Genomic DNA, 23,753 nt, shown 5'->3' with positions numbered 1-23,753 from the left:
TCAATAACAACGAAACTTCCCCAAATAATAATTCTTTGTGCTAATTCAGTACACAACACAAAATTCATTTCTACTTATCAGAATATCTTTTATCATATTCATATATTTTGGATTTTAATTAAATACTAAACATTGTTACTTTTATTAAATTACTACATATATATTTCTTATACGCAAAAATTAAATTACTACCAAATTCAAGAAAATTGAGATTCTGATTCTATTAATTGAATTAGAAAATTGACATTTTACCTGCCTGCTGCTGAACAGCTCGCTTGGACGCTTGCAAGAAACCTTTTGTCTCTGACATAAATGGAGAAATTTATGATAATTCTTGAAAATTTAAAAATTTTAATTCTGAAATAAATGGAAACCTGCTGAGCTAATATATCTGATCAAATCATAATAATCAAATATAAACAAGTACGTTTTCAATTCCGTCAGCTTAATGTTGCCATAATTGTCCAAATCTAGCTTATTTGATTTGTAGGTCATATCACCTTCAGAATAATAGCAATTAGTATTAAATGAGAATTAAATTAAGACGTAATTATATAGTGGACAAATCATAAACACCTAATAATTAAAGATTGATTTAAACATAAAGGTATTATTTAATACGTTGTAGTAGTAGTAGTCGCCACTCACTCGTCACGTGATTGTGGGTGGTCAGTCCGTTTCATTTCATTTTTTTACTTTAAACCCACATCCCTTCATGATATCTCTCTCCACCCACAACTATCCACGCCCAGACCCTCACCCTCACCCTCCTTCCATGTGTTCACATCATTATTCATTTTTAAACCGTTAAATTTTTTTATTCAATAGAAATTTAATAATTAGTAAACTATGTACTTCAAAAATGCGTAATATTTTCTTCATTTAAATAAAATTTAAATTCCAAATCTCATTATTTTCATTATTTGATGAAAAAAATAACAAACACGTCTTTTTTCATTCCCATATCATTAGCTTGAAAAACAAAAAAGAAAAAGAGATTTTTGGGAGTGGATAAGAGAAACTAGCTTAACACCAACGCCAAACATTACATAAGACGTGGGGTTTACATAATTCTTAGATTCCATACTTGAGCTTTACCTTTGTTTCCTCCCCACCAATTTAAATACAGTTCCACATTTGTGACACCAATTTTTGCTATTTATTAATTGATTTTTTTTAACAAATAAAAAAATCATAATAATTTTATGAATTTATTAACATTGAATTCGTCCTTGAAACTGAAAATTTTCGAATTTAAGTTCAGTTAAAACTAATGGTAATAAAAAAAAATGGATATTCTCATTGCAAACATTAAGCAGAAAGAACAATGTAATACAACAAGAAGGATGTATATTAAATGAGAAATGGCTGTAAGGGTTGGAGTTGGAGCTCCTTTTAAATGCTAAAAATTTTCCCAACACCAAAAAATTGTTTAGTTGGCAAACATGTGACTGAAGCAGCTTTTGCCTTGTAATAGCATCCCATAATCACTCACCCGCCCGTATCTTTAAACCCATTAGTTTACAACCAAATTCCAAGCTTGACCAATCAAATTCTGGTCCCAACTGATGCCACTCTTTCACTTCCATAGTCAAACCCTCTTAACCTTATTCACAAATATGGATCGACATTTGCTGTATCAGAAAAAAGAATATCATGTGGACATTGTGGTCTTTCAGGTAATGATGCAGGGGCATTTCCGGAATGATTCTAAAAAGGCAATCAAAGAATTTTTTAAATGGCAGCCGCACGTTATCTTTTGATTGAGAGACCACGGAGCGTGTATGCAATAGGAGCTTGCGTACGGCGACATATTGCACCCAGATGAGATGCCCATTTTGCCTTTTCCCTGGCAGCCAACCTGTTCAAGTCTTTGAGATTTCACCTTTCACCACCCAGTGCCCACATTGCCCATCTCTCTCTCTCTCTCTCTCTCTGCCACGCCATTATATAATCTTCCAGCTTTGCATAAACAATTAACAAACGGATACAGCAGTGAAATCTCACTCACTACCTCTCCCTCTCGTCATCTCTCTATATTGAGTGTCGGGTTGGGTACATATGTACATATAAACATTAAGAGCATTGAATTTCCTTGGTGTTTTACATCTGTGTGTTGTTGAATTTACTTATGATGATGGAGGAATGCAGAGATTAAAAGTGACCCTTGTTGTTATTCTTGATTGTTGAGCATTGAATTTTATTGGGTTTCTCAAGGGAATGAACTTTCCGTTAAAAGGTATAGATATGAATCTAGTTATCTGCTTCTTAAATGCTATTCAATAATGGAGTTGTGTTCTCCAATTTTGTTTCTTTTCGGTTCTTTGGTTTTTAACCAAGTTATTTGAATTGGGTTTTTGATGCGACTCGCAGATTTAGAGGGGAGTGAAATATAGTGAAAGATGAACACGAGAGCCGGAACAAGGCTGCAGACCATGAAAGGTCCAGTGAAGTCTGATAAAGTAAGCTAGTTTATCAGAATAATCCATTTTAAACAGTGATGTTTGATCTTTTAATGTTCTTTTCTGTTTTGAAAGAACAGTTTTTTTAACTCTGCATTCTCTATCCAATTCATGAATTCAATTACGAGGATTCCGAAGCTGAAAGTCGCTGGAATCCCGATAAAGTGGCCGTATGAGGAAAATACGAACGGCGTTTTCAGTTAAATCTGTAAAATTACTAGAAAAGAAATGCTAATCTCCCTTGATTTTTAATGTAGATTTCTTTTGGACATTCCGATCTCCTGCAGTCACCAAATTTTCTCTGCATAATTATGATTTTTATGAAAAACATTTCTTTTGATTTCTGTTTTTTCCTCTATTCTTCACTCTTCTTTGGACAGGATTTTTAATTTAATTGATTCAGTAAGCAAATTGTTCTTCTCATTATTGCTTTGCACTTATCAATCTCTGTTGCCGTGAAGGGGAAGGTCGAAAAGCTACAGAAGAGCAAGCAGAGAGATGCCACAAAAACAGCCCAAAAAAATCGACGAGCCTCAAGCAGTGAGCGGAAAATAGCATTGCAGCAAGATGTATAATCCATTTTTATTTTTTTTTTCTCAATTCAATATTCATGCATACCCTTCTGCATCGTCTTTTGGAAAATTGAAGTGTTCAAAATGTAATTATTTCAGGTTGATAAATTAAAGAAGAAGCTCAGGTACGAAGAGAATGTTCACAGAGCTTTGAAGCGAGCTTTTAATAGACCTTTGGGAGCTCTTCCTCGGCTTCCTCCTTATCTGCCTGCAGCTGTAAGTGATTCATACTCCCTGTATTTCTATCTTAGATTTTGACTTCTTCCTTGTCCTTTTCTACGAAAAATAAAAGGAAAGAAATCATTTTTAAGGGTAACGCATCACCCTACATGCAAGGACAAAATAGTAGGAATTTCTTAATCAGAGTTGAGAAAAAACGGAAGAATCAAATGAGCAGCAGGGGAACAGAGCGACCCACCAGTTTCAGTTGATATTATTATTATTAATTCAATCAGCAAATGCACATTATTCGAAGAGAAATTTTGATCCTGGATTTTAATTCTTCTAGACGCTAGAGCTTCTCGCAGAAGTAGCTGTTTTGGAAGAGGAGGTTGTTCGGCTTGAAGAACAGGTTGTGCATTTTAGGCAAGACTTATATCAAGAAGCTGTCTACATTTCAAGCTCCAAGAAAAATGTGGAAAGTTTTGCAGATTTGCATGACTTGTCCCCAACTAAAAATTCTAAACCAGACTATGTCAAGACAATAGCTCAAAGTTTAGGGGAATCCACCACATCCACAATCCGGCATTTGCCATCTCTTTCTGGTAAGTGGCAGGTCTCGATGAAATTCAGGTTGTTGCCAATGTTGAAATTGTAAACTAACATACATTTGTTTTTGTTTTTTAGAAGATGGGCAAGGGAAAGAGAATCAGTTATGTACTAATGCCACGAAGCAGAACAAAGGTTCTTCAATTATTAAAGCTCAAGCTAGCAGAAGTACAGCAAAAAGACCTCCCTTTGACAATAAACCAGTTGAGAAGCATTTAAATCCTCAGAAGCTGCAGGTGATTATCATGTAATAATCACAAATTTAATTAAACTTGTGATGGTAAATTAACAAGAGTTGTATAATTATCCAGATAGAATGTAAAGGGAGCATTCGAGAAAATGCCGAAGCAAGAAACGTTAGCACAACAGAAGAAAGGTTATCTGGAGATGAGAACCCAAACAAGATTTCTGAGGACATATTGAAATGTTTATCAAGCATTTTCTTACGAATGAGCACAACAAAAAGCAGGCGTACTGCAGAGAATTTACCTTTCTTGTCTACATTAGTGTCCGAAGGAAATGGTGACGAAACTGAATATCGAGATCCTTATGGTATATGTTCACAATTTTGGAAGAGAGATATTGGTCCATACAAGCATTTGTTTGCTATAGATGCTGGCACAATTAATCCAAACCGAACATCAAATTCTTTATTTCTACTTCATAGGCTAAAGTAAGTTCTCTTATACAAAAAATTTAATTGACTTCTTGGCTTCTTTTCATGATATTCACAAATTGTATTCGTGGTCTGTGTTTTCAGACTCCTTCTTGGGAAACTTGAGTCTGTTGACTTGCAGGAGCTTACCCATCAGGAGAAGGTTGCTTTCTGGATAAACGTATACAACTCCTGCATGATGAATGTATGATGCCTCTCTTTGTATAATTTTTAATGGCTTCTCATTTATCAAATTCCATATGGTTAGCTTCATTTGTATTTGTCAATTAATACTATGTAATTTTTTTCTACACCAACATCAATTGCTGATAGAAAGGACTACTTACCTTGCTATCTTGGTTCAGGCATTTCTAGAACATGGAATACCAGAAACTCCTGAGATGATTGTTGAACTTATGCAAAAGGTATTGAAATATATCTGACTTGCTATGAATTTGTCCTACAAATAAATTGAAATGCAATATTCTTCAATATTATTCATTGCTTATACATTTTTGTGATTTCATTTCTTAATATTTAGGGAACAATAAACGTTGGGGGACACTTGCTAAGTGCAATAACCATTGAACATTTTATCCTCAGACTGCCTTATCACTCGAGATATGTAAGTGGTGCACGTATCAACTTGTTTGCTAATTTCTTCTGTAAGTAATTAAGACTTCCTGAGCTTAACTCTTGTTCTTGTTTTACCATCAGACCTTATCAAAAGGAGCCAAAAATGATGAAATAACAGTGAGGAGCAAATTTGGATTGGAGTTATCCGAACCTTTAGTCACATTTGCACTTTCATGCGGAAGCTGGTCCTCCCCTGCTGTAAGTTCATGCATAATTTCCACTGGTGTGATTTATTAATCTATGTACTATACCAGTTATGTTTATCTGGGTGATTGAAATTTGTTTCTATCATCATTGCTTCTACTGATTAATGTACATTGCCAAATGAAGGTGAGAGTGTACACTGCATCTAAGGTCGAGAATGAACTGGACGTGGCGAAAAGGGAGTATTTGCAAGCTGCAGTTGGAATTTCCACCAGGAAGTTTGCAATCCCAAAGTTGTTGGATTGGTATTTACTTGATTTTGCAAAGGATTTGGAGTCATTGCTGGACTGGATCTGCCTTCAGTTACCAAGTGAACTAGGGAAGGAAGCAATTAAATGCCTTGATAGAGGTAAAATGGAGCCTCATTCCCAGTTTGTCCAAATTATGCCTTATGAGTTCAGTTTTAGGTACCTTTTGTACACACAATGAATTTCATTTGCCTTTTCTCCTTTTTTTTTTCACATGATTCTGGAAGAGTTAGTGTCTCATTTATTCAGATTTTGTACACATCCTATAGGATAATAGCAAAGCTAAATGTATAATTCAATATTATTGTAAGTACTTGTAAAAAAAAAAAAAAATCCCTCATTCTCTCCAACCCATAATATTCTTTTTTCCCACAAATCAAAATCGTTTTTTTTTTCCGCAATCAATGTATAAATCAGCAGTATGTTGATTGCTTGACATGTTGCTTTGTGGCACATTTGGTATGTTGATCAATTGATGTGGGGAAAAATGAACTTGGAAAGTGACTTGCTTGTGATTCACTCTGGTACTGAAACAATAAAACGACATTGTTATTGCTCTCCCTTTGGTGCAATTGGTTTGCCATCTACATTGACAATGAAAACAAAGAAGGAATGGCAGATTAATTCATTAAAGAGATACTCTATTTCTCCCAATGGAGTTTGCTAATGGGTATGTTCTCAAGTTCCAATTAGGAGCAGGCAATGGTTACTGTAGCGATTGAAGTGGAGAAGTAGGGGAGGAAGCAAGTAATTAGCTGGCACATTTGGATGAGTTGATGGATACAAAGTTTGTCCAATGCTAAAGAAAATTAAATGAGGGAAGCACAGTGGTCCAAACGTTTTGTTGGATAAGGATTCATCTGCCATCCATGTGAAGCACAGAGCAAGTGTTTTCCCAAAGGAAAGGATCACAACCCATATGCCATAAAACTACACTATTCAATTACTCACCAATTGTGAGAAAAAGGTGAAGTTAAATATTGGTATTTGCTTGTTGTACGAAGGGCATGGTGAAGTTTTTATTCCAATTGTGAGGGGACCATGAAAAGGATTAGGGTGAATAAAGGTTTCAGTACTTCCTTTTACCCAACCTTTGCTAAGCTCTATTTTTTATACAGCTACGATCTTCACCGTCGGATATCAGTTCACAGATCTGATTTCAATTATCCTTTGCTCGTGATGATTTACCTATATAGGGGCTTGTATTTGTACCTTTGAAAAAAAATAGCAAAAGCTGAAAAATTTGATTCTCAATGATTTACAACTTTTATTCAGAGGTTAAGACAAAAGGCTGAATTATCTCATCTTTTACTTTTTATTTTCTTTCTATGATTTTTTCTCCCTTACCAAATGCTATGCGGCGGAGGTAATCTACTCACGGAAGATGGGTTACTGGCCCAGTTAGAGTAGGCTAAAACCTAAACTCTGTTGCCTTAGATAGCCCAATGAAAGATATTGAGAATCGATAACCTAGCTTTATACAACTGGAAGAGTCTTGAGCTCTTAATCAGCTCTTTTTTTTATTAGCTCTTTGGATAGTAATAAAAGAATTGAAAAATGAAGTAAAATAAATACAATGGATATCTAATTAGGTTAAACATTTTTATAATTGAAAAATTAGAATTCAGCAAAACGTGTTCCCATTTCCTCACTTAACGTACAACAAACTCATTCACTTTCACGGTGGCCGCCCAATCCATATCTTCATATTTGTTTAATCCTCCTTTGCTTGTTTTTCATTTCCTCTCTAGAAGATGTTCCATCATATATGTTTAACATTTCTATGCACATCAATGTATATTTGTTTTTTCTTTTGATAATATCCCAGTAATGATGAAATAAAATGAAAATTTATTAGTTAATTTTTTAATTTTAAAAAATACATTGTAGTTTGAAAAAAATAATGAATAAAAAAGTTGGACATATATATAGAAAAAAGAGGTATAATGGACTAATTTTAAAGACAATAGAAAATATTGTCTGTTTTAAAATCAAACAAAGAGGCTATAACTTTTATTCCATATTATTTTCAATTTGGTTTAACCAAATTCAACTTCGATCAGGACCAAACCAGCTACCTATTTTAATATAATTTAATTTTAGGGTTTAAAAATTCCCCAGTTAATTGCTGCATTAGACGCAGTCTACCAATTTATTTTCTAAATAAAATAAAATAAAATATTTAAAACTCATAATCTAGAAGTATGATTTAGTCTTGTTTAGAATTAAGCACATGTGCTGTGCATATAAATAATTAAATATAATGGAATAATTTAATTTGTCCATCACCAAAAGCACCACTAAATAATTTTTATAATATATAGATTCATATTCTCCAACTCTTCCAATAAATATTAAAAACTGATATGACTTAGAATTAGTTAGGGAAATATACAACATTATTACAAATAAAATCAAAATAAAACTTTTAAAAATTTATCATTTTTGCTTAAATTTAAATAGTTAGATTAAATTAAAAAAAATATTAGATTTATTTTTGTAAAAAGGTATTTTAGAAAAAGGTAACAAATGTTGAAATAATAACTTTGACTATTTTCCAATTCACTTTTCATTACCAATGATTTCAAAATCTCACTTCACAGGTTTCCCATTTATGTCACGTCTATATTTCACTATCAAAATACAACAACTACTACTACTCTTCGCTACAACTATGTTACCTTTCAAATTTTTTTCTAAATTTTCCATCCTAACTTTTCTTTTTCATAAATAAAGTCACGAGGAATCCAATTAAATACTAATCCATATTTGTAGAATACCATTTTAATTCTTAAATTAGTAAAATATCTTTTATTTTAATTGCTTGTAAGAGAAATGTGAAAATATTTTTAGAGTGAAGAATTAAATATTTTTATTATTCTAGTGTAATAGATAAAATTAATTATTTATTTTTTATTAAATTCATATTTACCGGTTGATGATCGTCGGGTTTTCTACATATGAGAGCAGATGTGATGTTAAACTCTAAAAAAGAACACAATTTTAAAATTCATTGGATCATCTTCAAGCAGATCGACCCACTACTGCAAATCCTAATCCGGAAGTATGGAGTAGGCCGGATAGCTCATGGGCGCAGACCCAACAGGAGATAACCCAGTCCGGTGATATGACGTGAGGGAGAATAACTGGACTAGTCATTTCGCAGCCTTAACAGCATACGCGCCGAAGGGAATTAAATAACACCTGACTGGTATAAAGGGATGTTCTGACACATCCGTACATACGAATCTAAATGACAGAAATAGGTAGTAGTGTAGTAGAAAGACGGTTAAACGTTATTAACAAATAAAAGGAAAAAAGAATAAAAATAAAGGAACGCGATCTTCTTTGACCAAGTTTACACAAATACTATAAATTTTATTTTGAATCTTGAATTTTTTATTTATAAAAGTATTTTTAAATTTTTTTATAATTAAATTATATTCACAATAATTAAATTTTTTTTTTGTTATAAATATTTCGATTGACAATAATTGAATGAGTCAAATCATAGATATTCTTATGAAAATGTAAACTAAAAATAGATTTAGCGATGACTAAAAAGTTGCGGATTGAATTGAAACCAAGTAATCGGAATTGTTCAATGACATTTTAGTTAAATATCCAACCTTCGGACATGATGAATGAGCATATCAATTAAGGTTTATGCTAAATTGGTTATTTGAAATTTATCGAATTTCATAATTAATCCGTATTATATTATGTTTGTTATATTTTCTTAAATGAAAAAAAAATTATTGATGAAACAAACCAGAAGGTCCGAAACCAATAATTTATGTTATTCTTTAATCAAACGTGGGGTGGTCAGAAAATGATTAATTAACATGAATTATAATCTAAAAATAACACTTAGCTTATGACATTTATAATTAACACCCAAATCTCACAATAATTCTATTCCTCTTCTTCTTCTCCTCCACCCAAAATGAACACATTCAACCTGCTAAAATACAAATCATCCAATAACAGAAGCCCATGTGAACTTAGAATAAAAGACTCATACAGTGACATTAATCTTTTCTTTTTTTTTTCAATAAAGTATTACAGGGCGGCTGCTCCTATCTTATATGACTTCAAATGGTCAACATTATCATCTCTTTCCGCTCCTTCCCTCTCATTTCCTTCCTCTCTACTTGTATATATTCCCTCCTTCCAAACACCAACCTGTCTCTCCCCCATCTCTGAAACTTTCACTCAGGATCCAACATGTTGAAAGTGGAAGTGGCAGTGCCTCCACCTGCCATGGATTTCGACTTCAACGATGCACGCCCTATGCCATTCTTGAGCACCCCTTCTACTCCTAAACGTTTGGGCGATTGCTCTCTCAGTGCTCCCAGTAGTCCTTCACGCGTTGCCGAGTTCTATCGTCGTTTTGATGACTTCGCCTGGGATGCTAACTCTACTCCTCTTTCACCCATGGCTGCTGCTGCACACAGTAGTAGTGGTGGAGATGACTTCGCTTTTGATTTCAGGTCCGAACTGGAGGAGAATTCTCTCTCTGCTGCGGAACTTTTTGATGGTGGAAAAATTCGGCCCTTGAAGCCTCCTCCTCGATTACAGATGGAGGAGAGAAGTCCACTTTTATCACCGAGGTCACCAAGATCACCAATAGCTCAAGGGAAAAAGATGATACGCGAGGTTTTTTCTCCAAGAAAGAAGAAAGATTCAGACCCGTTTGCTATTGCTGCTGAAAATACTCGAAAGAGAGCCGAAAAGGATGGTGGGAAGAGAACTGAAACTGATAGGGGTAGAGACAGAGGTCCAGCGTTTGCATCGAGTTCCAGCCGCAGAGCTACAAGATCGCTTTCTCCATATAGAGTTTCTGATTATCCTTGGGAAGAAGAAGAAAGAAGGCTACGGGAAACCACCAAACACTCAGCACCTTCCAATTCAAAAGCTTCACTGTCTTCCAACTCTTCTTCATCCTCATCTACAAAGAGTTCTTCAAGAAAATGGAGGTTGAGGGATTTCTTGCTGTTCAGAAGCGCATCAGAGGGAAGAGCAGCCGATAAAGATCCATTGAGGACCAAGTATCCAGCTTTCTTCAGGAAACCAGACGATGCAAAGAACACGAGCTTTCGGTCCACAGATAGCTCGGGTTCAGTGTCGGCGACAAGGAGAAAGGGGCCAGTGTCGGCTCACGAGTTGCATTACACGACGAATAAAGCAGCATCAGAGGATTTGAAGAAGAAAACTTTCTTGCCATATAAGCAAGGGATATTGGGGAGACTGGCGTTTAATCCCAATGGCTTTGGATCTCCTGCCCGTTAGCCAATCTTTGATACATAATCAATCAATACATATTACTTTGTTCTTTCATAGATATCGACGAAAAAGCTGTAGAGCCACATGAATTCTTTTGTTTTGTTTCGATTTTTGCAATTGTAAAAGGACTGCCAATATTAATGACAAGCCATATATCGACATGAAAGCTAGGATATATGCAATTATCAATACACCCACTTTACCAAATTTCCTACATCTCTTTGCCATTATATCGTTTTTTTTAATGTTCATTTTCAGTATGATATGATTAGTACCAGTAATTTCAAGATTGAAAAAAATTATATATTAACGCATTGTCCTTCAAGCACCTAATCATATTTTGTTTTCTTCCAGTTATTATTGGATAATTTAAAAAAAAAAATCCTACAATGGGATTATGGTAAATAAAAGGGACTGGAGGAATAGAATCAAAATGGGCAAAATTGAAAAAGAAAATGTAATATATGATATATTTTATTAATTTAATTGATGTTTAAATTTGAGGTTTCACAATTTTAGATACGAATAAAGAGTATTGTTTTGAAATGAAATATATATATGTATATTATGGGTTGGCAACTTGGTCAAAGCGCTCATGCTAGATGAACAATGGAAAAGTCATAGCAACTTCAACAAGCAATCTGTTGAGCCTTATTAGAATGGTTGGCCACTTGTCATTGACCCTGCGGAGGAAACCACTCAAATACATATGACAAAAAAAATTTTAATTATATTGCAGTTTATAATATAAACTTAAAAAGGTGTGAAAATTCTTTTAAGAAAAATCACTTGAATAAATTTTTATAGTGTAATAATAATTCATTAAAATTTATTATGTAATCCCAATATTATTTTGTTGATTAATTTTAATTATTAAACATTTTATGTATTATCAAAAATTTTTTAATTTTATAAAATTACTTATTAATTAATTTCTCAATTCAAGACTTTTAACAACATTTAAAATTAATAAATAAATTAATTACTAAATTTTTATTTTATAATTAGTAAATTTTTTAAAATTTAAACCAAATAATAATTTTTTAAATATAAATATTTATATAAAATAATTTAAAAATATAATAATAAATATTAAAAATAATTAATTAATCTCTTAATTTTAAAAAATATATTAATAAATCTATAACATTTTAAAAATATACTAATTATACAAAAAAATTCTATTAACCTTTTAATCTTATAAAAATATCTACTAATTAATCTCTTTATAAAATTTTAAAATTTTTCACAATATTTTGATGATTAAAATTAAATTTTTAAACTTTTTAACATTAAAAAATTAATTAAAATTTTTTTTAATAATATATGAATAAAATATTAATTTTTACTTAATTTAAATATTTATGTAAAATAATTAAAGGTACAATAAATATTATTAACCGTAAGACAAAAAAAACTTCATAAAAATACAAATAACGAGTCTGAATCAGAAAAAGAGGTTGTGTGAACTTCTAGAAGAGGGGAAATCGTTACAGGCGCACTTAAATGCTTGACATCTGATGATGTAATAACATCAGCCATTTTCCTGGAGTGGAATAGCAACGGCTACGCTATGCAACCAAGGCAAATTTCCTGCAACGGAAACTTGGGGAGTAGGAACCAGGGCACCTAGCAGAGAGAGACTGTCAAACATGTCACGCAACCCACCGCTAGTCACCTAATCACTCGAAACACATTGATAGTACACAAAATCTGCAAGAAGCCGCCATTGAGGTTGAAATATAGGATCCCTCATCCTGATGATAGGTTATAGGGAAGCGAAGGGACACCAGAAATGCAACTCCTCGAATCAAGTTCAAGCCAATCTAACCAACCATGACAATAGTCGATTCAAGATGGCCAAATGGCATTCTAATTGACCAAAGGATGCATGTTAGCCTTCCAAACTCCAAGCATCCAACACCCAGACAATAAATTAGACCGTCAATAAATTCATTCAACAGATATAGATAAAAAAAAAAAAAAAAATCTATGATCCTCAATTACATAGGGAAACACAAAAGCTTCCAACAATCCATAAAATTGGCTGCAAGACAAACTATCCAACACGAGCCTTTTCCTATTGGCTAACCAAAAACAACACATTATGATGAATAGCGAATTCCCAGTTAGTACGTCAGCTTTTCTGGTAATATCACAGACAATTTGTTGTTGAACGCTCAAGGAAAAGAAAATATAAGGTACTGCCTATATCAAGGAGTTGATTCAATTCATTGCTGTCAAATTATGACAGCAAATCCCTTAAGTTCCTGCAAAATAGCAAATTAGTTTTCCCTGGTCAGACGGCAGAAAACATTCTTTACCAATTACAAGCAATACTCACAAAATATCAGATACTGGAAATCCCAGAAATCAGATACCTTTATGCATGATCAGTCAAAATTGTCAATTTTGATTGGATTAATATCATCTGCGACATTGAAGTTTCCAACCAAACGTGCAAAAAACACCATTTCTTGTTCCAGGGTGAACTTAATATTCTCAGCCTGTAAACGATCAAAGATCAAGCTGATGTGACCTTCTCCAATACAAATCCTGTGGTCTGATGATACACAAAATTAGTGCATACCTTGCGAAAACCATGCTGTTCTCCTTCGTATTCAACTAGAGCAACTGGCAAACCCTTCTTCTTCAGCGCCTGGTATATAATACGAGCTTGATCAGGGGGTACAACCTGCAGCATGCAGAGAAAATGCTTTGAACACACTTTGGAAATTACAAATACAGGATGGCATATTCTACAGCTATAAAGAAAAACAAAATGAATTGCAGCATTAATTTCTATGCATCAATCAAAATGTGAAATATACTTCGGCATTAGAACAAATGATCTGCTGCTCAAATTGGAAGCACAAATGACAAATTATTTCAGTTCTGGAAAAATCTTTAAATCCTAAAAGCTAAACAAAAAAACCTAAAACTTGGAAAAAATAATAAAGCATTTGTCATATCAATCATCAATGACAATTTAGAAGTATCTTCAAACAGTTAATCCTTAGCTGCAAGACTAACAAAGGAGTCAGGAACTGATAGAAGCAGAACAAATGGGCTGAACTCTAACACGGGCCATGACCAACAGCCATTAAGAGTTTATTATAGAAAGAGATTGAAAAGAAAAGGGGTAACGGAGCTGGAGTAGAGGAGCAGGAAGAGTCCAGAATATCCCAGCTGTAGTAAATGGCAGAAAAGGCGGTTAGGCACTGCAGGAGATTCCCTAGCATGAATCATGAGGCAATATTCCATTTATTGAATAAGCAGTTATAAAAAGAGGATATGAGTATTGTGTAGGGTATGCTTGTTTTTCTTATCTCTATATTCAGCTCTATTTGCTGGGCTAGCAGTTGCTAGACGGGAACTTTTCCCGCTGATTCTTAGTTTATAGTGATTTTGAGCAGTTGAAACAATTTGGGGTTGGATAAATTTTGAGTATTCAATATACAGTCCAGTATTTTTCTCCCTGTTTATCCCTATTTCTTTCATTTGTGTTCCTAACTCTACCAGGAACTACCTCACGTGCAAGGTTTCTGACATAACAAAAGAATAGTCAAAAACAATGTAAAAGGAACAGACAGAAAAAGACATCACCTCAGAAGAGACTGACACAAGAACCACATCATTTTAGGGAAGGAAAAAGCCCAAACTTTATAAATTCAGATTCCCCATATAAATAGTCTTTGATGACGAAGAATTCAGATTAATTACTTAGTCTCATGTCACTAAAGACACAGCATGTAATTTAATCAAACTGGCACGTTACATAGCCCAAAAAAAACAAACAAAGAAAAGTTAGATAAACAAGGCACCCATGTAAATAATAGATGATAACAAATATTTCCAAGTTCAAGTAGAACTGGGAAAGCAACCAGGACTTTTCATCTATTAATAATAGATAATCGCTAGTCCTATGTATCCCTTACAAAATCACTAACAACTTCAGCAATGCATATCTTCTTTTCGGTCCAAAGCTTATTAAATGTCATTCTCACATCCAAAGAACATGGAATAAAAAAAAAATGGTATTCATACCTTATCTTCTAATCCCTGGAACAAAATTATAGGGCAGGAAAATCTATCAACAAAATTTATTGGAGACCTCTCAAAGTAATTCTTTTCATCACCTGCACCCAATTAAGGATTGCTCACCACTAAATGAAATAAATGGATTATATACAAATTACAACATAAATGAGGCATTTTATTGATTTTACCAACAAGATTATCAATGTAATGAGACTCGAATTTGTGAGTTTCTGCTCTTAACATGCTTAAGTCAGCCACCTGTTCATACACCAACATGGCATAAAAATTTGTCAGGTATCAGTACATTGGATAAGGAATTTATATTCTAAACTTTAATCTATATTTATAAATACAAAAGAAAATAAGTTATGTTACACATGGGAGAGAATAATGCAAGGAATGGAGCACAATCAAACATAAGAATAAGAAAAGAGGCTTGAAAGATGTTCTCTTAAATTTGCCGCAGAATAAAATTACATAACAACAATAAAGATATGCAAATTTTTTATATCTAATGGCACACTTCGGATAATTATATAATCACTCCCGAAAAGGACCTTTCATATGCCCAATATCAACTTCAGCAAATGATCAACAAACTCAAGGCTCCAATAGATGCTGAAATCTGATCTTCAATCAGTCTATTGCCATTGGCACCAAAAAATAGCATGAACAAGTATCTGTCAGTTTGAGTCAGCTAAAATCATACATCTTCTACCTTCATCTACAAATAATCTCAACAGGTATACCATGTCACTTCTAGCACATAAAGTAACTCATCGGAACCTTTCTTCACTAGGAAGACACTAATTATTCAAAAGTCAAAACTAATAGCTCTGAAAATTTGGGATAAAACCTAAAAGCAGGAAATACTCCAAGAGCTGCATTAATTTATTGAAACAAATATCAGATTCGCCCAATCAGTGAGCTGCATTCAGTAACCAAAGAACAGCCAAAGGCTAGTAGCAATATCTTTGACCGCAATCGAGTCAATTTAAAATTAAGTATAGGATCAAACAGACAGGCACTGAGGCACTTACACCATACAATGAAGCTCCAGCCTTGAATGTTTCTTTAAAAGCAAGGGCAGCTAAGGTTGTATAACCACCAGCTGAGCCACCAGTTATACAGAGTCGTTCCCCATCTGCCTTTCCACTGTCCACCTTGATGAAAATTGTGTACATTATTATGACTTGGTGAATATTACATGCATATCCAGCACAGGGAGTAGAAGAAAGAACAAATACTTACCAAAAATTTTGCACAGCTGCAACAGTCATTAACATCAACAATTCCCCAATTTCCTAATAATCGTTCTCGATATTCTCTACCATAACCTTCAAAACAACATCCATGCAACTTTAGCATACAGATGTGATCATATAAATCTAATGTTGCTTTCCAAAAAGAAACCACAACAGTAATAGCAATACCAAATTCCTTTAAACTGCCCAGGTTCTTTCCTTTATATCAGAAAGAAAAAGAGCAGAATGGACCAAATGTATTTGTGAAACAATACCAAATTCCTTTTGAGTAAGATCACAAGCTAGATTTCAAACAATCAACGTGAAGAGGTCCCTCCCTGATTTATGAATTATTATGTTCAGATTGCATGAAAATGGAATTTCAGAATTTAAATTATAGACAAATAGAGGACAAACCAGTGCTTCCACCATAATTTACATCCACGACAGCCCAACCTCGGCTTGTCCAATACTGGATACTCAGGTTTAAAATCCCACGTGTTTCACTTGTAGGTCCTCCTACAACATGTTACACACCACCAGATATTATATTTCTAATAGTAATGCAAGTTAATTATTCAATGGAAAGCACAAAGTAAAAGGCTGAACATCACTTGACAAGTTCAGCAACACACAACTTGGTCCAACCACCTCAACTTCTGAGAATTATTCCACTAAAATGTTCTCTCATCTCGTCAACATGATAACAGAGCATTAACGATTTATTTGAACCCAAAAAAGAAAAAAAAATGTTTTGATGCACAAGACAAACTGTTTCATATTATCACTACAACATAAATCCATAAGTGTCAAGTTTTGATACTCTTTCATTCTGCTTTTTTCGTATTTCATAGTTTGCTCAAAAATAATGTACTAAAGGGCTTCTTTTAACCTTTTCATCTCTGTTGGCTGAAGGTACAAGGATCTCAGAGGCAACTTCCAAATACTCTTGTAAAAACCATTTTCATGAATGGACACAAGCCAGAAACATGGACCAAAATTGGGTTTCAAAACCTTAGAAAGGTCAAAATGACTTGAAAACCCAATTTGATGCCTATACAGTACCATCAAAAGTGAATCTTAGAAATAGTCTTACAGCACTCTCATATGCCTCTTCTTGAGTATTACTCAAAATACACAACTTTATTTGGAGTCAATTAATCTCCTTGTTTTTAGTTTTTGGGTCCATTAATTGGTAGGATTATATCTCAGGAAACTAATGCAGATACCACATTACAAAAAGTATTAGTTGCATAAAAGAAATCCTAATTTATTTAAGAAGGTTATACTATATCAACATTCAAAGTGATAAATTTGGCGAAATTTGGCCCCCCCAAAGTAGTCAATCCCTCAGTCAATTGTCTATTTTCTTTAATTTTGTATCAACCTATCCATTGCCACACCAACATACTAAGGTACATATCAAAATCAAATAGACAAACAAGCCATGCATACAGCCAATGAGATCAATCTAATAGGATGAGAATAATCTTAACATACCATGACTTTTCAACAACAATGGAGGCTTTTCTTCTGGACTAGCTTGGTAAATGGGATTCAAAGGAGGATAAAAGTATGCATACGCATTTTGACCAGGAACCCCAGTTGGGAACTCAATCAACTCAGGTGAGCTGAAATATGATGTGTACTTTAAACTATCAGGTGATGATGACCAAACAATCTCGAAATCAACTACTTTCGATCCCTGGTCATCCAAAATCACCTGAAAAATACCAAAAATGGATGGCTAACCTCAACTATTTTTCTCTAATAGAATTAGAATCACCAGTATTTATGGAAAAGAAATAGTGCCATTCATAAAAAAGGCAGTCCACGGAACCTTAGCCACTGAGGATGGATGAATTGTAGATGCTCCCTCAATGTACAGACAATGATGCCCTAAAGTCTGTATGAGAAAAGATGCACATGTTAGAATCATTAAAATCCTATTTGACAGATTTGTTCATGCTGCATCTTAGAAAGAATAAGGTTTCCAAAATTACAATACTATTGATGTCTGTGAAAGGAATATCTAGCAGAGAAAGGGAGCTTTGAGCACAGTCCAGAATACCAAAATGTGATCTACCCTTCTGCCTGCAAGCAACCATCGAAAACTTCAGTTACAAGAGGTTCTGCATTTTCACACGTGGCACTCAAGAGTAGTAGATAAACAAATTTGAAAAATTCAATTGCAAAGAGCACAAAATGACCTGTAGCTGCAAGCAATTAAGTTTCTTCCTTCTTTGTTCTGAATAAGCTCATAAGAGTTTATGCCAAATACCCATAATGGACTTGAGAACTCCGCATCCAAGGAATAGAGTGCTTGTACATCATTTACAGATTCAATCTGTTGTCAAATATTAAAAATAATGGCTCCCAAATAATGGATGACTGACCAGATAACAAATCCAAGCAATGTGCATGAAATGAAAAGCCCAAGTACTTTAACATATATACATATATGTCCCAAAATCGTGCACATGTTTTAGTCTCTCATGTAAAAAAGAGGGCCTTCTATGGCACTTGCTAGAAACATACACTATTACAATAATTATTAGAATTTCCACATTAACTTGTATGTAAAACTAAATAAAGTTCAACTGCTGCAAATGGAAAATATAATGTCTCAATACCGTGCAGACTGTTGTCCAAATTTTGCTGTCATGTAATGAGAGGTATTACCATTACGTTGCCACACAGCTAAATTCTACATGTCATCACAACTTTATGACCACTTGGTGGATAAGCATTTCACCATGTATGAAGGAAAACAAGTTCTGTCAAAATCTAAAATATCCTAGCATAGAACTTACCCATTTGTAGAGATTCCAAAATCCATTTCTTCTGTCAGTGATAAAGAATAACTCCCCTGCATCAATATAAATAAACGCATTATCATACAGAATAATTTGAAGCATTAAAAAAAAAAAAAGATTACCATTAGCTTCCTATGGAATCAAACAAAAAGCTTTAAGAACCAAACTGTTACTAGAATTTTTAGCTTAATGCCCAGGTTGCTGATGCAATAGCTACTTTTAGTCACAGTGCCTTTATGTTTGATCTTTGATTGCTTTTGTAATTAGCATGATAGATTTTTTAAATGGCATTTTATATGAAGGTCATTAAGCAAATAATGAAAATAATACCTGTAGAGGACCACTTGGGTTCAGTTGGAGATTCAACAATTTTATTGTCATTGCCAGCAACACATATGCGTTTGTAGATATCTCTGCATGACAGAATCAATCAAAATAACACCATCAACCATAAAACGAGGAAAAGACGATTGGCAAAACTAAAATCAGTCCCCTGAATGACTAGTCAAATTTGAATAAAAGTCATATAGGTCATCAGTTGAACTGAATAACCAAAAGCAGAATCAAAGCATGTAGTATTCAGACTACAAGAGTGATCAGTGAGCACAAAGGGCACACATGAACAAGGAAAAGTCTTAAGAGTCCATATAATTCAGGTGATATGGATGTCTATTCATTTTTTTTTAAATAAATCAGCATATAACTCAAACTAAATAAATGCACAATTCAAAAAGAAATCATATACTTCTGTCTCCTAGAGATTAGTTACCTACTGAACTAAATAAACAAAAAAACAAAAACAAATCATGTTGAATTCAGATTACAGGAATGATCAGTGAGCACAAAGGGCAAACATGAACAAAGGATGCAGTCTGAAGAGTGCATACATTTATGTGTGTAGAAGCATTTATATGCATGCATTAGGGTGAGTATTCACTTTTATACGAGTAAATCTGCACACTAATCACTCAAACTAAATTTTATCCACAATTCAAAAAAAAATCATATAATTCTGTTTCTAAGAGATTGGTGACATGTGTCAGAAATTTAAACTTTAAAAGTTGAGCAGGTTCAAGGAAGCAGAGAAGATTGGCACAGGTGAAAATCTATAGAAACAAAATAATGGAGAAAGGGTCAACTTTAAGGGTAATAGCACCTCCTGATTTGTATTTTAGATAATAGTCTTTAAACACTTCCTACGGACATAAGCTCTGAAACAATTCCACCAGAAAATTTTACTATTCACAAGATATCATTTCTGAATAATAAGAACATTATGGCAAGACCAAAAATAACTAGGTTCAGGCATCGCAGAATTATGCCAGACCGATTTTTGTACATAAACAATGTCATCATTTGTAAGCAGTCATGCCAATTTGCAGCCTTGCAAATCAAAATTGAGAAAAGAATATTTGATAACAGTGCCTAATAAACAAAACATAGCATATTTTGCTTACCCATTCTCAGAAATATAGCCAACCCAGAGTTCTGATTTATCCCATGGCATGTTAGGGTGACCCCATTCTATCCATGCAATCCGTTCACCTTTGGGGTCCATCCGTGGGAATGCATAGAAATCATTGCCACTAACTAGTACTTTTGGTTCTGAATGTCAAGAAAACAATAAGGGAACCAAAAACGAAGAATGTCATTTATTCCACAAATGGTGAAAAATCTAACAGTGACAGAAATAAGAACACCAGGCACTTAGACAATCGTAAAAACTCTTGCAAAATATAGGTCTATTCTTTAAGTACCATCAGTAAAACTAAGGTAAAAAAGAAAGAAAAGAGAAAACATTAGCATGTTCAAGTAAGCTCTTACCCTCTATATCAGAATCATTAAGCCCAATTGCTACAATCGTTGTAATTGCATTCATGCTGCTTACACGACGATCTATCAAGTTGCATAGAGAAGAAATCAAAATCATAAACAAATACTGATATGAATTGAAACTTCCAGCCCAAACTACTCCGTACAGCCAACAATGTAAATTAACAGAATTATCCACGATAATATACCTTCCATTACAGTGACAAAACGGTTGAAGCGTGAATCAAAGATTCCATCGGCATAAGAGACAACTGATGAACCATAATCAGGTGTAATTGGAACAGGAGTAGAATCTGACACCATAACAAATACAGAATATATCAGCAAACTGCCATCGAATATTTACGAGAAAAATTTACACCACATGCACTTTGTCACTATCAGAACCGCACGCAATAACGCATGCTTTACCTATGGAATCGACAGATTGCTTGTACAGTCTTTGATCCTTGTAATTTGCGAAGATAACAGTATCCCCTGATATTGTAAATGCGCCCCCTCCATACTCCTGGGCCGTTGTTCGCACCGAAAATTCTTTCGGGGTAACATCCACAGCTTCCTCTCCAGATTTCTCACCTCCCTTAACAAGAACCGATCGTCTAAGCAAAAAATTACCACAACCCAGAATCAGTAACAGCTTAAAATCACAAAGATAGATATAATAGAGCATACCCTGCTTCAGTGGGCCGGGATTCAAGCCAGAAAAGGCCACCATGGCCGTCAATGGCAGTACCGCCCAGTCGCTTGGATGCGCCGGAGACGACATCGGCGGTGATTGGAGACTTCCAAGAGCCGTAAGGAGCAGTGACCTTATCTTGCATAGCAGCTGATTCTACTGGCAGCACTGAAGAAGTCATAGTTCTGGAGCTATGATGACGCTGCCTCTTGGACGAGATGGTAGCGGTGATTATACGAATATGGGTAAATCTGAAGAGAGAAGAAGAACGGGGATGAGAATAAGATAGAGCAGATAAGCGAGTGAGAGCAGCTGTAACCGAGAAAACCATCGAGTTGACTGTTACTGGTCGCATAAAATATAGACATGAGAGAGTTTTATTTGAATGTTTTATGAGGGAACAAATGTTGGGAGTTGGAACAAATCTCCACCCTTCATTTTGACGAAACCAGGATTTCTCCTGTCCTCAGCAGCGATCATGGAAGGTTTAAAAACTCACTAGCAGAGCCTCAATTATATTAGATTGATTAATTAATTAATTAGTATCTAAAAAAATACAAATAAAGAAAAAGCAAATTAATCTTACTACTATAATATAATTAATTTTGTTTATATAAATTTTACCTTGGTTCAATTTATGCATAATTATAGTTAGCTAATTATTTGTGGTTCAATAATTTTATTTTATTTTTTATATGTAAATATGAAAATTATTTCCTTTAATATATATATTTTATTAACGATAAGAGATAGTTAAGACGTTACTCTATATTTGGCCTTGCAAAACTGCCTCATTTATCTAAATCTCACATTCTTAAGATTTATACATACTCTAATCTATGTAATTAATAACAGAAAGTGTCCCTCAATTAATTAATTAACTTATTATTATTAACTGATCGAGCAGGAGGGACACTGCGGGCTCTCTATACACAAGTGGCCCATGATAATTTGGGCTGAAAATGGGCCTTAGCCTGTCCAGAATAAACTCGTTTGAGCCTCCTTTAGGACCCAAATCCGCCAGGGGAAAAGGCCGATGGCAAAAACAAAGTGTTAATTACAAAATGTTCCCTGATTTTCTTTTGAAAGTAACTTTCAACCTTTTTTTAGTTACAATCAACATATATGAAATAAAATCAATATCCTCAACCAGTCGATTTACATATATTAAAATTCTGTTTGTTTAGAAAATATGTTTATAAAAATTATTTTTTAAAAAATAACTTATTATATAATGAAAATAATGAAATATGAAATATGAAACATTATCATTCTTTTAATGAAATCAAAACAAAACAAAACAAAGTGGGAGCCTTAGCCTTTAGGGCTCAAAGGAGAAGTAGAATGGATAATTATATAAGAAGATCATCCACATGGGGCATAACACAACACTATAAAATGTTCAGCCATTGTTGGGGGAGCACACCAATCATATGATCAACTAAACTTTTTAAGGATAGTAAGAGAAGGCTTTACTGAATCCTCTTTTTAATTATAATATGATGATATCATCTTATTTCTCTTTTCTAAACAAAAATGGACATGCAAGCAGGGCGTTATTGCTCTTTATCAAAGATGGTTATCCAATGCCAGCCCTGCAATTAACTATAAAGGTGGATGAGTCTCTTCCAATATCATATTCTGCATTTTTCATTTTTTTTAACAAATAAAAGAAAATTGATTTAATCTTTTTAATGGATTCAATGGAAACATAAAGAGCTATCAAAATAGACAGACAGATAAGGAGAATCAAACTAGAGACCTTACTACATTTTAAAGGTGGAAGAATATTAAGTAAAATTACAATCAGAATAATGTATGAGAGAATTCATTATAGTTTTTTAAATTTCAAAGATATAAGAACCTAGCTTCTATGTGTGTGTTATTTTTTCCAATGGTTTTATGAAGCTTTAGCTGCATTTAGATTGGATTACAAGCAATCGGTGTTTGCCCATCTTGTTAGCTGTAACCAGTAGTGCATTAAGAAGCCCACCACTTAACACTAAAAGAAGCTAGAATGCTAAACTCGTTCATTTAGTCTAGTGGGTCATATAAAAAAAAATAATGATATGAAAAGAAAAAAAAAAGATTACATGAAGCTTCAATTTCTCTTTCTTAAATTAAATCTATTAATAGCAAGTAACCAAAAAGCAATTAAATATCACATGGACTGAACTGAAAGATAAGTGACAGAGGAACAATCAGTGGCAATATGTATCCCATCACACCCACAATAATTACAAGCCAAACGACAAAGGCATAGCTTAGATTGTGGAATCATTTTATTTTACATCAATTCAGCCAATTTCAAG

At 33.8% G+C, this 23,753-nt stretch overlaps 3 protein-coding genes across 4 annotated transcripts; 2 read left to right on the top strand and 1 right to left on the bottom strand.

The window, feature by feature from the left end:
* The first annotated feature begins 1,596 nt into the window (after positions 1-1,596).
* Positions 1,597-6,849, top strand: LOC110605969. Of its 2 annotated transcripts, none has more exons than XM_021744669.2 (12): positions 1,597-2,239; positions 2,374-2,462; positions 2,924-3,031; positions 3,134-3,250; positions 3,543-3,798; positions 3,884-4,038; positions 4,114-4,475; positions 4,563-4,662; positions 4,823-4,882; positions 4,999-5,082; positions 5,175-5,291; positions 5,424-6,849. In XM_021744669.2, the coding sequence occupies exons 2-12, from the start codon at positions 2,403-2,405 to the stop codon at positions 5,724-5,726; spliced, it is 1,722 nt and encodes a 573-aa protein (XP_021600361.2). In that variant the 5' UTR covers positions 1,597-2,239; positions 2,374-2,402; the 3' UTR covers positions 5,727-6,849. The 2 variants fall into 2 exon arrangements, with proteins under 2 accessions (XP_021600361.2, XP_021600359.2); XM_021744667.2 differs by having other exon boundaries at positions 1,614-2,239; positions 3,881-4,038.
* A 2,774-nt stretch (positions 6,850-9,623) lies between these two features.
* LOC110605843 lies at positions 9,624-11,045 on the top strand. The gene has a single exon (XM_021744504.2). The coding sequence runs from the start codon at positions 9,773-9,775 to the stop codon at positions 10,835-10,837; it is 1,065 nt and encodes a 354-aa protein (XP_021600196.1). The 5' UTR covers positions 9,624-9,772; the 3' UTR covers positions 10,838-11,045.
* Positions 11,046-12,707: 1,662 nt separating this feature from the next.
* LOC110606746 lies at positions 12,708-21,844 on the bottom strand. The gene is made up of 19 exons (XM_021745718.2): positions 21,438-21,844; positions 21,177-21,364; positions 20,954-21,058; positions 20,757-20,828; positions 20,390-20,537; positions 19,263-19,345; positions 18,930-18,985; positions 18,327-18,463; positions 18,120-18,210; positions 17,957-18,022; positions 17,617-17,839; positions 16,534-16,635; positions 16,124-16,209; positions 15,913-16,035; positions 15,061-15,130; positions 14,879-14,970; positions 13,422-13,526; positions 13,213-13,338; positions 12,708-13,101 (listed from the first exon to the last, which is right to left on the bottom strand). Exons 1-18 carry the CDS (start codon positions 21,794-21,796, stop codon positions 13,225-13,227), a joined length of 2,220 nt encoding a protein of 739 aa, XP_021601410.2. The 5' UTR covers positions 21,797-21,844; the 3' UTR covers positions 12,708-13,101; positions 13,213-13,224.
* Between the last annotated feature and the right edge of the window lie 1,909 nt (positions 21,845-23,753).

This window comes from Manihot esculenta, chromosome 18, assembly GCF_001659605.2.
Source record: "Manihot esculenta cultivar AM560-2 chromosome 18, M.esculenta_v8, whole genome shotgun sequence".
Taxonomy (NCBI): Eukaryota; Viridiplantae; Streptophyta; class Magnoliopsida; order Malpighiales; family Euphorbiaceae; genus Manihot; species Manihot esculenta.
This window is presented reverse-complemented; position numbering and strand designations above follow the sequence as displayed.

What these genes read in the sequence shown, in the direction of transcription:
- LOC110605969 (XM_021744667.2), top strand. Translation starts at nt 2,403, where the DNA reads ATGAACACGAGAGCCGGAACAAGGCTGCAGACCATGAAAGGTCCAGTG. An exon ending in CTCCTTATCTGCCTGCAGCT is followed by an intron (nt 3,251 to 3,542) that starts GTAAGTGATTCA and finishes TAATTCTTCTAG; the next exon opens with ACGCTAGAGCTTCTCGCAGA. An exon ending in TTGTTGAACTTATGCAAAAG is followed by an intron (nt 4,883 to 4,998) that starts GTATTGAAATAT and finishes CTTAATATTTAG; the next exon opens with GGAACAATAAACGTTGGGGG.
- LOC110605843 (XM_021744504.2), top strand. Translation starts at nt 9,773, where the DNA reads ATGTTGAAAGTGGAAGTGGCAGTGCCTCCACCTGCCATGGATTTCGAC.
- LOC110606746 (XM_021745718.2), bottom strand. Translation starts at nt 21,796, where the DNA reads ATGCGACCAGTAACAGTCAACTCGATGGTTTTCTCGGTTACAGCTGCT. An exon ending in TCACAGACATCAATAGTATT is followed by an intron (nt 18,023 to 18,119) that starts GTAATTTTGGAA and finishes TTTCTCATACAG; the next exon opens with ACTTTAGGGCATCATTGTCT. An exon ending in GCAGCTGTGCAAAATTTTTG is followed by an intron (nt 16,036 to 16,123) that starts GTAAGTATTTGT and finishes ATTTTCATCAAG; the next exon opens with GTGGACAGTGGAAAGGCAGA.